At 33.5% G+C, this 13,928-nt stretch overlaps 1 protein-coding gene across 3 annotated transcripts in view; it reads left to right on the forward strand.

Moving 5' to 3' along the window:
- Positions 1-13,928, forward strand: part of COL14A1 (collagen type XIV alpha 1 chain) — a 251,509-nt gene that overhangs the window by 72,002 nt on the left and 165,579 nt on the right. For all 3 annotated transcript variants that reach the window (XM_053715323.1, XM_053715321.1, XM_053715322.1), the window contains 3 exons: positions 4,995-5,150; positions 8,004-8,123; positions 9,438-9,602. In XM_053715323.1, the coding sequence (XP_053571298.1) occupies positions 4,995-5,150; positions 8,004-8,123; positions 9,438-9,602 (441 nt within the window). The remainder of the gene's footprint in view (positions 1-4,994; positions 5,151-8,003; positions 8,124-9,437; positions 9,603-13,928) is intronic.

The following is a 13,928-nucleotide window of genomic DNA, read 5'->3' on the forward strand; positions in this document are numbered from 1 at the left end:
CAGGGCGTCCCCAGGGAGTGAAATTCGACACCACCCACTAAGGACTTTGTAAGATTTAGAACCATTAAGAGTGTCCGCTAGATCCGTAACTCTGTAATATTATGTGAACCAAGAGTGTCTCGTACTGTTGCGGATACTCCTAAAACAAGAGTGTCTCGTACGTTACAAATCTTCCAACTGTAACAATGTGTAATTATTTGAAAACCATCAGCAACTATCTTATTGCCACTGTATGAAGGCGGTCACAGGAAACATAACATGTTACAGTATTTGTAATCCATTACAGTGAATTCTGGTAACGACTTTAATGACAAGTCTTGTAGTTGTAAGAGTATTACGTTTTGTTTTTTTTTGGTTTTTTTTTGTTTTGTTTTTTTTAAACTCATTTATAGTGATCTGGCTATTGGAGGTAAATTGTTTCATGGGTTTTGTGTACCTTTAAGAAACAGCATGTCGTTTACCTACTACATAACTATGGGATCATCAATTCCAAATATATCAAATTTTTGATATCGGAAAAAAATGTGCTCATCCATTTTTTTTATTATCAAAGCAATTACAATCTTCAAACACAGCTGATCTCCATTTCCCCGCAACGGCACTCTTAACAAATGATAATGGCTGTTGACAAACAAACGCTGGAATTGTTATGTAAAAAAAAACAATTGCGCAAATCAAAAATGGTTGTTTTGCATTTGTATTACCTCACATTGCATCCCTATGAACTCCACAGCCAATCAGAGACTTTACAAGATGACTACCATGTAACAGAACCCTATCAGTGAGTGTTTCCTTTTATAGTGAGTTAATGCAGTCCATGTGAGTGTTGCAATTGAATAGAATGTTATATCTTTTTTATTTAAAAACTACTGAAAGGGGAGAGAGACAGAGCAAAAGAGAGGGGGGGTAGAGGGGGGAGTGAGAGAGCAAAAGAGAAGGATGGAGAGAAAAGAGCAAAAGAGAGAGATGGAGGGAGAGCAAAAAAAAGGGGAGTGAGACAGAGCAAAAGAGAGGGGGAGAGAAAGCGCAAAAGGGGGGAGAGAGCGAAAAAGAGAGGGGGAGAGAGAGAGCACAAAAGAGAGGGGGAGAGAGTGCAAAAGAGAGGGGGAGAGAGACAGCGCAAAAGAGAGGGAGAGAGAGATAGCGCAAAAAAAAGGGGGAGAGAGAGAGCGCAAAAGAGGGGGGAGAGAGAGCGTAAAAGAGAGGGGGAGAGAGGGAGCAAAAGAGAGGGGGAGAGAGAGCAAAAGAGAGGGGGGGGAGAAAGCAAAAGAGAGGGGGAGAGAGGGAGCAAAAGAGAGGGGGAGAGAGAGAGCAAAAGAGAGGTGGAGCGAGAGAGAGTGCAAAAGAGAGGGAGAGAGAGCGCAAAAGAGAGGGGGAGAGAGCACAAAAGAGAGGGGGAGAGAGAGCAAAAGAGAGGGGGGAGAGAGAGAGCAAAAGAGAGGGGGAGAGAGAGAGCAAAAGAGAGGGGGAGAGAGCACAAAAGAGAGGGAGAGAGAGAGAGCAAAAGAGAGGGGGACAGAGAGAGAGCAAAAGAGAGGGGAAGAGAGAGAGAGCAAAAGAGAGGTGGAACGAGAGAGAGTGCAAAAGAGAGGGGGAGAGAGCGCAAAAGAGAGGGGGAGAGAGCACAGAAGAGAGGGGGAGAGAGCACAAAAGAGAAGGGGAGAGAGCACAGAAGAGAGCGGAGAGAGCACAAAAGAGAGGGGGAGAGAGAGAGAGCAAAAGAGAGGTGGAACGAGAGAGAGTGCAAAAGAGAGGGGGAGAGAGCGCAAAAGAGAGGGGGAGAGAGCACAGAAGAGAGAGGGAGAGAGCACAAAAGAGAAGGGGAGAGAGAGAGCACAGAAGAGAGGGGAGAGAGCACAAAAGAGAGGGGGAGAGAGAGAGCAAGGGGTGACACTGCTGTACTGCAAAAAATGGCCCATGTAAACGGGCTTTAGGACTGGTATATATATAATCTGTTATACATATTATCATTTCTGCTTTATTTTCTTGGTATCCTTAATTGAATAAGTAGCAATGAACTACTGGGAGTTAGCTGAACACATCTTTAAAGGGACAGGAAACTCAGATGTTTTCTTTCATGATTCAGATAGAGCATACAATTTTAAACATATAAAATGTGCAGCCACCAATCAGCAAATAGCACCCATGTGCTGAGCCTTCCTAGCAATGCTTTTCAACAAAGGATATCTAAAAAATGAAGCAAATTAGAATAGAAGTAAATTGGAAAGTTGTTTAAAATTTTATGCTCTATCTGAATCATGAAATGAAAAAATGTGTGTTTTCTGTTCCTTTAAACCAGTGACAACAGGCAGATATGAGAAGCCAGCAATCAACAGCTAGATCCCAGCTCCTAAGCCTACCTAGGTATTATTATCAACCATGAATATTAACAGAACAAAGCAAATCAGAAAATAGAAGTCAATTAAAAAGTTGTTTAAAACTGCATGCTCTATCAGAATCACAAAATAAAATGTTGGTGTTTCATGTCCCTTTAAGTCATATTGCAGGGGCTAATTACATAGTTTTCAATGTGTATTATTTTTTGTAATTAAATGCTCTAATCAATTAGATTGTTTCCCTTTTAGACTGGAATGACCCCTGCATTTATGTGAAGAAAGGGAACAACTATTTTAGAAAAATAATTCAAATTATACCAAAAAATCATTAGTTGCCTTTTAATGCACAAAACCTAAGAAACCAAAACCAGAACCATAAGATAACGAATACATTGTACACTTTTGTTGGGAACCAGTGTCTTATACTAATATAACTAATATTCTCATAAAGATAATGCCAAATTCAACAACCCTGTCTTATTTAGTGATATTTTATAAATAGAAACGTAATATTACACAACATTGTTTCCTTAGATATTTCATCAATATCTAAGCACAATGGGATATCATTTTCCATTTTCTAGCGGAGCTGAATTCTACCATTTGAAGTTTATAATGATTTCCCAGCAGGTCATGTGAATAGGAGTGAAGTTTCTTGCAAGGGCCTATTTTAAAGGTAAAAAAGAAAATGTTTGAATGTTTTATAGCAAGTTTCATTTTGATTTTACTGTCCCTTAGGTTCATCCAGGAAAGGCACGGCTAACCAGTGCTATGTCATTTATCCCCTGGAAGTCACTTAGGTAACATTTTACAGCTAAACAGACAAACTTATCTAGAGGTGAAAAAGTTTATCCCTGATAAGAGTTGATACACTATTTAAAGAATAAGACATAAACCTTATCATATTCTGCTTGGAAGGTGTCAGATAAAACTAAACCTGCTTTTGATAAATATTGTTAATGAGCAATAAAGTTTGAACAAAATGAATTCTTAAGAATTATTTAAAATATATTTATTTAAAGAATAACCTATATTTATATTTATTGTAAGCATAAAGTTTTTATTTTTACATCAATGAAAGTGATGACCAAAGATCTTCCTTGTTTTATCCATCAGCTGTTTTTGTAAATAATCTGTAACGTTAGATAAACCTGTCTGAGGCACTCAGGATATGCATAAGGGTTTAAATGAAATAACATGATTGCTAAAATCTCCTCACTTGCAATAAAGGGTACTGATATGTTTTATGTAAAGTGATATTAAACTCAAAATTACATTCCCTGAAAATGTTTTATCATGCGTATTAAAAATGTCTTCTTTTCTTGACATTTTATAGTTTTTCCATTGCAACCAAAAAGTTTGGAGTGCAATCTGCTGATTTTAGAAGAACATTGTACATTGCCTAATCAGTGTAGGAGCTCATAGCTACCTATTGCTAAGTGACTATAGCACATGAGATAGATGTTTAAAAAGCTTTTCAAAGCCATGTCTCTATACTTTAAAACAATTCAAAGTCTGCCAACATAATTACAGTTTTAAATGGTTTAAACATGAATTTTGTATCCTGATCTTTTCTAAGCAGTGTTTAATTACACTCTCTCTCTCTCTCACACACACACACATATATATATATATATATAAAATTAAAGGGACATTAAACACCTCAAGATGTTAATAAAACAACTTTGCAATATACTTTAATTATTTATTTTGTTCTCCTTTCCTGTAATTTGATTCTGAATATTGTGGGCTTTCCAATCAATGTTAAACATGGAAATGCGGACACAGCAATATTCCACACAGTCATTGGTTGCACTCTCTAGTAAGCAATGTATAATGATTTCTAATTGGCCTCAGCAGTTACAATATGGCGGCACCCACTTCTTTATAGACATTAACATTAACCTTATTTTTTTTTCAATATTTAAACAATTAATATCATTTTTAAAAATACATTTTCAAATTATTCTCAGGGTAATCTTTGCTCTGAATACATCATTCAAGTAATGATTTATTTAGTGTTTAATGTCCCTTTAAGGTAAATTATATATCAATCTTATCCACCTGTGCTCTAAAGTTCCTATGTATTTTTGAATTCCTGACATTACTAAATATCTCACTCTTGTTTGTTCCTTTTTAGGAAAGACTACAGTTACAGTAAATTCCACCAAGAAGCATACAAAAGAATTCTTCGTGTAAAATATTCAAATTAACTAAATGTTATCTCAGAGTGTTTGTATCACCCATATTACTGAATAATCATTCAACAAAAAAAATGAAAAGAATGTTTTGTACAAATTACTTCATCATGTTTCTGTATTTGTGATGTTATGTATCAATTGTGTGTAGTTTTCATTTCTTATTTATGTTTTTACAAGTTTGTATGTTTTTATCTTCTTTATAAAAATGCTGTTTACAGTTCTGAACAAGCATTTACTTAGGTGCCTTTTTATGTAAAATGTAATCATTTTTGTTGTGTATAATGTTTTAAACTAACAGTTTGGATCAAGATGTATTATATTTTAATTGAATTATTTCGATATTCCATTTGCACACCAGATATTGTGAGTCTTATTGCTATAGTGACCAACTATTCATTTTTTGTCTTCATAATTGTTGTGAAGCAGACAATTATTTAACCCTTGTTTCTATTTTTAGAAACTCAGTTTTCATGCAAATCCCAAGCAGTTGCTGACATCGTGATTCTGGTCGATGGGTCATGGAGTATTGGAAGACTTAACTTTAGGCTTGTTCGACTTTTTCTGGAGAACCTTGTTGCTGCATTTAATGTTGGCACAGATAAAACTAGAATAGGTAACTTGCTTTTTATTCTTACAATAATAAATAGCAGAACAGCATTGTGCAATCTCAATATTTTGCATGTTAATTGAAGTTTATATTGAAATTGGGCTTCTATGGGTTTGCTTTTTCCTAACGTGTGACAAAATATATGATATAATCTCATGTAATTCATAGAGGATATAATACTCCAACATATAAAATATCAGTTAAAAGTTAGTGGGTCAGTTACAAGCTGTGCACAATTAATAATGCACAGTGCATTATTTTCTGCACAGTCTCACCCAAACAATAAGGATCAGGTATTAAAAGTTGTTGATTAAAATGGTTAATCTACAAAATTTTAATGCACCCAATACTTATATAGCACACCCTATACTTTCAATGGTAAGCGGAGTTGCACTTGTGTAAATGCAAAATATAGCTTTCACCTTTAAAGGGACAGTATACACTCATTTTCATATAACTGCATGTACTAGACACTACTATAAAGAATAAGATGCACAGATACTGATATAAAAATCCAGTATAAAACTGTTACTTAGAAGCTCTCAGTTTAGCTCTGTTGAAAAGGTAGCTGGAAAGCCCACTGCAAGTGGGAAATAAGACACTCCCTCGTCCCCCTTCTTTTGCATATGAAAAGATCCTTCATACAAAGAGGAGCAAGCTGGAGAAGGTATGTATTGGGTACTTGGAAAGCATGGCTAATCACCCGTAAGGGTCTCAAGGCACTGCTCATTTTATCGACTTTGGAAGGATGAAAGGCTGCGTGGACCTTGCCAGGGATCGAACTTGCAACACTCCGGTTGCTACAGAGCTCAGCCACAGTGCATTAGCATGCTGAGCTGTCTATCCAGCTTGCTGAGCTATCTGTCCGGCTTGCTGAGCTATCTGTCCGGCTTGCTGAGCTATCTGTCCGGCTTGCTGAGCTATGTGTCCAGCTCAGCAGCCGGACAGGTAGCTGACGGTATTCTCATAAAACTTTAGGGCTTGGTTAGGAGTCTGAAAATCAGAGCAATGTTATTAAAATAATAAGAAGCAAAACTATATATATTTAAAAAAAAAAAAAAAAACTTTATGGGCTATATAAATAGATCATCTACAAAACATTTATGCAAAGAAAAAATGAGTGTATAATGTCCCTTTAACTCCTTTGAACACCAGGAATGTTATCACAAAACCTCAGTATGCAGAAGGCATCAAATGACATAGGTCAACCAAATAAACAAGATGCAGTATAGAGAAAACTTAAGCTTACTCACAAACACTTCAGCACTCCAATGTGCTGAATGAAATAGACTGAATAATCCCAGTGATTCAGCTCACTGAACTCCTAAACAGAAACAACTCCTTAGACGTAATGTGTTTCTAATCCAGTCCACTCCAAAGCTTAAGTGAAAAACATTTATTTAAAAAATCATTTAAAAAGCCCAACATAATTAATTATAATTAAACACAAGTACCAAAATATGCAACATTTTTCTCACCTAAAGCCTCTGTTTCATTAGGGATACACAAACTAATAACATGGAGTCTTTTAACCAGTTGGCTGGATTTATACTATTGTTGTCCCCTGGTTGGGGTTAAGTAAATTGTTTCAGACTTCTTGAGACCAGTAATATTACAAATAATGTGTACCTGCTATTGGTAGACCTTAAACACAGCCTATATATATTAACTGTAGTGTACAATTTCTAGTTTGCTCTACAGGCAAGTATACAGAACTCAAAAATATGTATTGCAATGTTTTAGGCATCCCTAGGCAGCTTTCTATTCAGAAATCTGCCCTTTTATACCACTAGAAGCAAACTTTTTATTACAATAATTATTTATTAAAAGAAGACAAGAAGGCAATAGCTTGTGCACTGAATACTTTTAATAAACATTTATTTAAAATGTATACATCATTTTCAAAATGGTATTTGATTCAATGCCGTTTATAAATTGTTGTAGTTTCCATTCTTTGCTTGTTGACTAACTGCATTATAGAGAGGGATACAGCATTATGTGATCTGCATACAGTAGGTTAATAAATGTGTAGACTCAAAGATTAATGTTTTTATTATTATTTCATTTAACTATTAAATATGTAAACTTAGCCCAGTAGTGTATAACCAATGAAGATTGCTGCTAATGCTAAAATATAAGTAAATATGGGAATTATCACACAATCTTCCTTAGTGGTAGATTATCCAATTGTTTAGAGTCAAGGGACATGCAATTCACAATTGTGATGCACATGAAAACATTTAAAAGGACAGTCAACTCCAAAAATGTTATTGTTTAAAAAGATAGCTAATCCCTTTATTACCCATTCCCCATTTCTGCATAACCAACACTGTTATATTAATATACTTTTTACCTCTGTGATTACCTTGTATCTAAGCCCCCTTATCACATGACTATTTATTATCTATTGACTTGCATTTTAACCAGTTAGTGCAGTGTCATCCACAACCCATGGGTGTGAGCACAATGTCATCTAGAAGGCTCACATGATCTAGCACTCCCCTGTTGTGAAAAGCTAATAAAAAAGCATGTAATAAGAGGCTGTCTGTAGTGGTTTAGAAACAGGCAGACATTTAGAGGTTTAAATTATATAAAATATATTAATATAACAATTTTGGTTGTGCAAAGCTGGGGAATGGGTAGTAAAGGCATTGTCTATCTTTTTAAACAATAACAATTTTGGTGTTGACTGTCCCTTTAAGTTTTAAATATGCATATATTAGCAAAACATTTTCCTGTGATTCTAATTTTGCACGTTAATCCATTGAATCATCTTATTTACAGCAAGCTAGGAATGCTACAATGTTAGGTAAAAATGTAAATGCATTTAACATTAATGTGGATCTTCTTGGTTTATAGGCCTTGCACAGTACAGTGGCGACCCTAGAATAGAATGGCATTTGAACGCTTTCAACACAAAGGATGCTGTGATAGATGCTGTCCGTAACCTTCCGTACAAAGGAGGAAACACATTAACAGGTACAGTTTCTGTGTACAAACTAGACATTGGATTACTTTATTCAAGGGGAAAAGGCCTGGATTTGACTTCTTTACAGCCACTGTGGCAGTTTAAATAGGATATTTATGGAGAAGGAATTAAAAGCGAGATAAAAAGAGAGTTGGAATAAGAAATGAGTCAGCGGAATGAACAGGTAAAAGAGAATGAATATATCAGGAATGATAAAGCAATAATGAAATGGGAAGAATGGAAGTGAAATGGGGATTATAAAGATAAAGTTGAAATAAGATTGCAGAAGATGAAATAGGTTTTTCTATAGGAGCAGACATGATCACTTTCCGAGTTGCACCTGATTTTGTGCCTCCTTTAAAGGGACATGAAACCCCAAAAAATTATTTCACAATTCAGATAGAGCATACTATTTTAAACAACGTTCCACTTTATTTATATTATCTAATTTCCTGCTTTCTCTTGGTGTCCTTTGATGAAAAACAAACCTAGGTAGACTCAGGAAATGGGAGTTAGCTGCTGATTGGTGGCTGCACATATATGCCTTGTTTCATTGGCTTACCGATGTGTCCAACTAGATCCCAGTAATGCATCACCGCTCCTTTAATAAAGGATACAAAGAGAATGAAGCAAAATTAATAATATATGTAAATTAAAAAGTTGTTTACAATTGTATGTTCTATCTGAATCATGAAAGACAATTTTTGAGTTTCATGTCCCTTTAAAGAAACATGTCAAAATATGTTAAAAACAAGTAAAAATTAAACTTTTATACTTAGGATAGATTGTAATATTTAAAGCAAAAACATTTTTCCAATTTGTATTTATTATTATCCCTCTTCTGGTATCCATTGTTAAAACTTATATCCTTTCCCATAAGAGCATAGTGTCGGAAACTCTGGAGCATTTAGCAGTGTAATTGTTAAAAACATTATTGCAAACATTGCTTCCATATAGTACTCAAGCCACAAGCACACTCTTGGGCATACCTTAGTATGCTCTCACAGAAAGAAGCTAAGTAAACAGAAGTAAATTGGAAAGATTGTTAAAATTTTAAGCAATACTTCTTAAAGTTTCTACTTATTAAACCGCTGTTCCTGAAAAGATTGCCCCTTACCCATATACTTAAGAATTTGCATGAAAAAACCTCATACATATATATTTATTAAAAAAAATGTAGAATTCATCCTTTAAATGTTTTTTTTATATCCTATGTTAGTTTTAGCTTCATTACTATACATAATTAGTAGCTGATTATAATTTGCATGCCATTTGTGCCAATTTCTAGTCATTCAGCTTATCTTATTTAATAACATCTTTAATAGGACTTGCGCTGACGTACATTCTGGAAAACAGCTTTAAGCCGGAAGCAGGAGCCAGAGAGGGGCTTCCAAAGATTGGTATTTTGGTCACTGATGGAAAGTCCCAAGATGATGTTATTCCACCTGCGAAAAGTTTACGAGATGCTGGAATTGAACTCTTTGCAATTGGTATGCTTTGAGGAATTTTAGACATTAATCAGTAATGTGATTTTAGCTGTTAAAGCTACAGTTTAATTTTAAAGCAGGGTGCATATATATATATATATATATATATATATGGTTGTTTATATATATATGTATATGTGTGTGTATATATATATATATATGATTGTTTATATATATATGTGTGTGTATATATATATGATTGTTTATATATATATATATGTGTGTGTATATATATATGATTGTTTATATATATATATGTGTGTATATATATATGATTGTTATATATATATATATGTGTGTGTATATATATATGATTGTTTATATATATATATATATATGTGTGTGAATATATATATGTGTGTGTATATATATGATTGTTTATATATATATATGTGTGTGTATATATATATATGATTGTTTTTATATATATATGTGTGTGTATATATATATGATTGTTTATATATATATATATATATATATATGTGTGTGTATATATATATGATTGTTTATATATATATGTGTGTGTATATATATATGATTGTTTATATATATATGTGTGTGTATATATATATGATTGTTTATATAAATATGTGTGTGTATATATATATATGATTGTTTATATATATATGTGTGTGTATATATATATGATTGTTTATATATATATGTGTGTGTATATATATGATTGTTTATATATATATATGTGTGTGTATATATATATATGATTGTTTATATAAATATGTGTGTGTATATATATATATGATTGTTTATATATATATGTGTGTGTATATATATATGATTGTTTATATAAATATGTGTGTGTATATATATATATATATGATTGTTTATATATATATGTGTGTGTATATATATATGATTGTTTATATATATATATGTGTGTGTGTATATATATATATATATATATATGATTGTTTATATATATATATGTGTGTGTGTATATATATATGATTGTTTATATAAATGTGTGTGTATATATATATGATTGTTTATATATATATATGTGTGTGTATATATATATATATATATATATATATATATATATATACAGTGAGGCCCCGGTTTACGCACGACTCGGTATACGAAATTTCGGTTTACGAAATCGAAATTTGAAGAAAATTTGACTCGGTTTACGAATTTTTTTCGCAATACGAAACAAAATGCCGGTTTGCCCCCCTCGGTTTACGAATATTTTTCGCAATCGAAACCAGTGGCCCCTGTGCCCCCTGCATACTCAAGTATGATTGAATTAATGAAGTTTGGGTACCAGTGTAGAGGTGTTGGAGAGGTTTTGGAGCCATTTTGCAGCAAGTTGTTGAGCCTTTTGAGCCATTTGCAGCAAGTTGTTAAGCCTTTTGGAGCCATTTGCAGCAAGTTGTGGAGCCTTTTGGAGACATTGGAGCCATTTGCAGCAAGTTGTTAAGCCTTTTGGAGCCTTTTGGAGCCTTTTTTGGACACTTTACTTGAATTTTTTCGGACCTCCGGAACGCATTAATTGATTTTCAATGCATTCCTATGGGAAACCGTGTTTCGGTTTACGAATTTTTCGCAATACGAAACGACCCGGAGAACGAATTAAATTCGTAAACCGAGGCCTCACTGTATATATATATATAATTATATATGTATAAATGTGTGTATAGATACAGATATATATGTATGTATATATATTTCTTGTAAATTTCACAATGCATAAATTTTAATAACAAAAGCTACAGATATCTTTTAGATTTTTGAAAGATAGCAACACAACGTTTCTAGTAAGGTGGCTGTAGATGCAGTTATTTAGTATAATTGAGAGGAAAAAACAGCTGCATGCTTTTAAGTCACTTCTTTCAGTCTTTGGGCTTTCATCAGTTCTATTGGCAAAGATGGCACCACCCTTTCTTTGCAGTAATATAATGATACTTTACAGTAATAAATCCAGAGATGCATTTCTAAATGCAAAACATTTGCTAGTTTGTATTATTGTGTATGCTATTAGGTATGACATTTTGCACATTTTAGAGGCCAGGAAGATTATTGAGATGCCAGACACATTTTTTTAGGGACAAGGCACGGATGATTTTATACTGATATCTGAAACATATTCTAAAAATTAGAAGACAGAAGAAATAAATCTAAGAGCCATTGTCTCACTCATACAGACACACACATTTACTCATGCAAACACTCACTCATACACATATTCATACATACACACACTCATACATACTCACACTCATACATACTCACACTCATACATACTCACACTCATACATACACATATTCATACATACACATATTCATACATACACACACTCATACATACTCACACTCATACATACTCACACTCATACATACTCACACTCATACATACACATATTCATACATACACATATTCATACATACACACACTTATACATACACACACTCATACATACACATATTCATACATACACACACTCATACATACACACACTCATACATACACACACTCATACATACTCACACTCATACATACACATACTCATACATACACATATTCATACATACACACACTCATACATACACACACTCATACATACACACACTCATACATACTCACACTCATACATACACATACTCATACATACACATATTCATACATACACACACTCATACATACACACACTCATACATACACACACTCATACATACTCACACTCATACATACACATATTCATACATACACACACTCACTCATACACATATTCATACATACACACACTCATACATACACACACTCATACATACACATATTCATACATACACATATGCATACATACACACACTCATACATACACACACTCATACATACACACACTCATACATACACATATTCATACATACACATATGCATACATACACACACTCATACATACACACACTCATACATACACACACTCATACATACACATATTCATACATACTCACACTCATACATACACATATGCATACATACACACACTCATACATACTCACACTCATACATACACATATTCATACATACACATATTCATACATACACACACTCATACATACTCACACTCATACATACACATATTCATACATACACATATTCATACATACACACACTCATACATACTCACACTCATACATACACATATTCATACATACACATATTCATACATACACACACTCATACATACACACACTCATACATACACATATTCATACATACACACACTCATACATACTCACACTCATACATACACATATTCATACATACACATATTCATACATACACACACTCATACATACACATATTCATACATACACATATGCATACATACACACACTCATACATACACACACTCATACATACACACACTCATACATACACATATTCATACATACTCACACTCATACATACACATATGCATACATACACACACTCATACATACACATATTCATACATACACAAACTCATACATACACACACTCATACATACTCACATTCATTCATACACACACTCATACATACACACACTCATACATACTCACACTCATACATACACATATTCATACATACACATATTCATACATACACACACTCATACATACACACACTCATACATACACATATTCATACATACACACACTCATACATACTCACACTCATACATACACATATTCATACATACACATATTCATACATACACATATTCATACATACACACACTCATACATACACACACTCATACATAATCACACTCATACATACACATATTCATACATACACACACTCATACATACTCACACTCATACATACACATATTCATACATACACATATTCATACATACACACACTCATACATACTCACACTCATACATACACATATTCATACATACACATATTCATACATACACACACTCATACATACTCACACTCATACATACACATATTCATACATACACATATTCATACATACACACACTCATACATACACACTCTCATACATACACATATTCATACATACACACACTCATACATACTCACACTCATACATACACATATTCATACATACACATATTCATACATACACACACTCATACATACTCACACTCATACATACACATATTCATACATACACATATTCATACATACACACACTCATACATACACACACTCATACATACACATATTCATACATACACACACTCATACATACTCACACTCATACATACACATATTCATACATACACACACTCATACATACTCACACTCATACATACACATATTCATACATACACACACTCATACATACTCA

This window comes from Bombina bombina, chromosome 5 (genome assembly GCF_027579735.1).
Source record: "Bombina bombina isolate aBomBom1 chromosome 5, aBomBom1.pri, whole genome shotgun sequence".
In the NCBI taxonomy this organism is placed as follows: domain Eukaryota; kingdom Metazoa; phylum Chordata; class Amphibia; order Anura; family Bombinatoridae; genus Bombina; species Bombina bombina.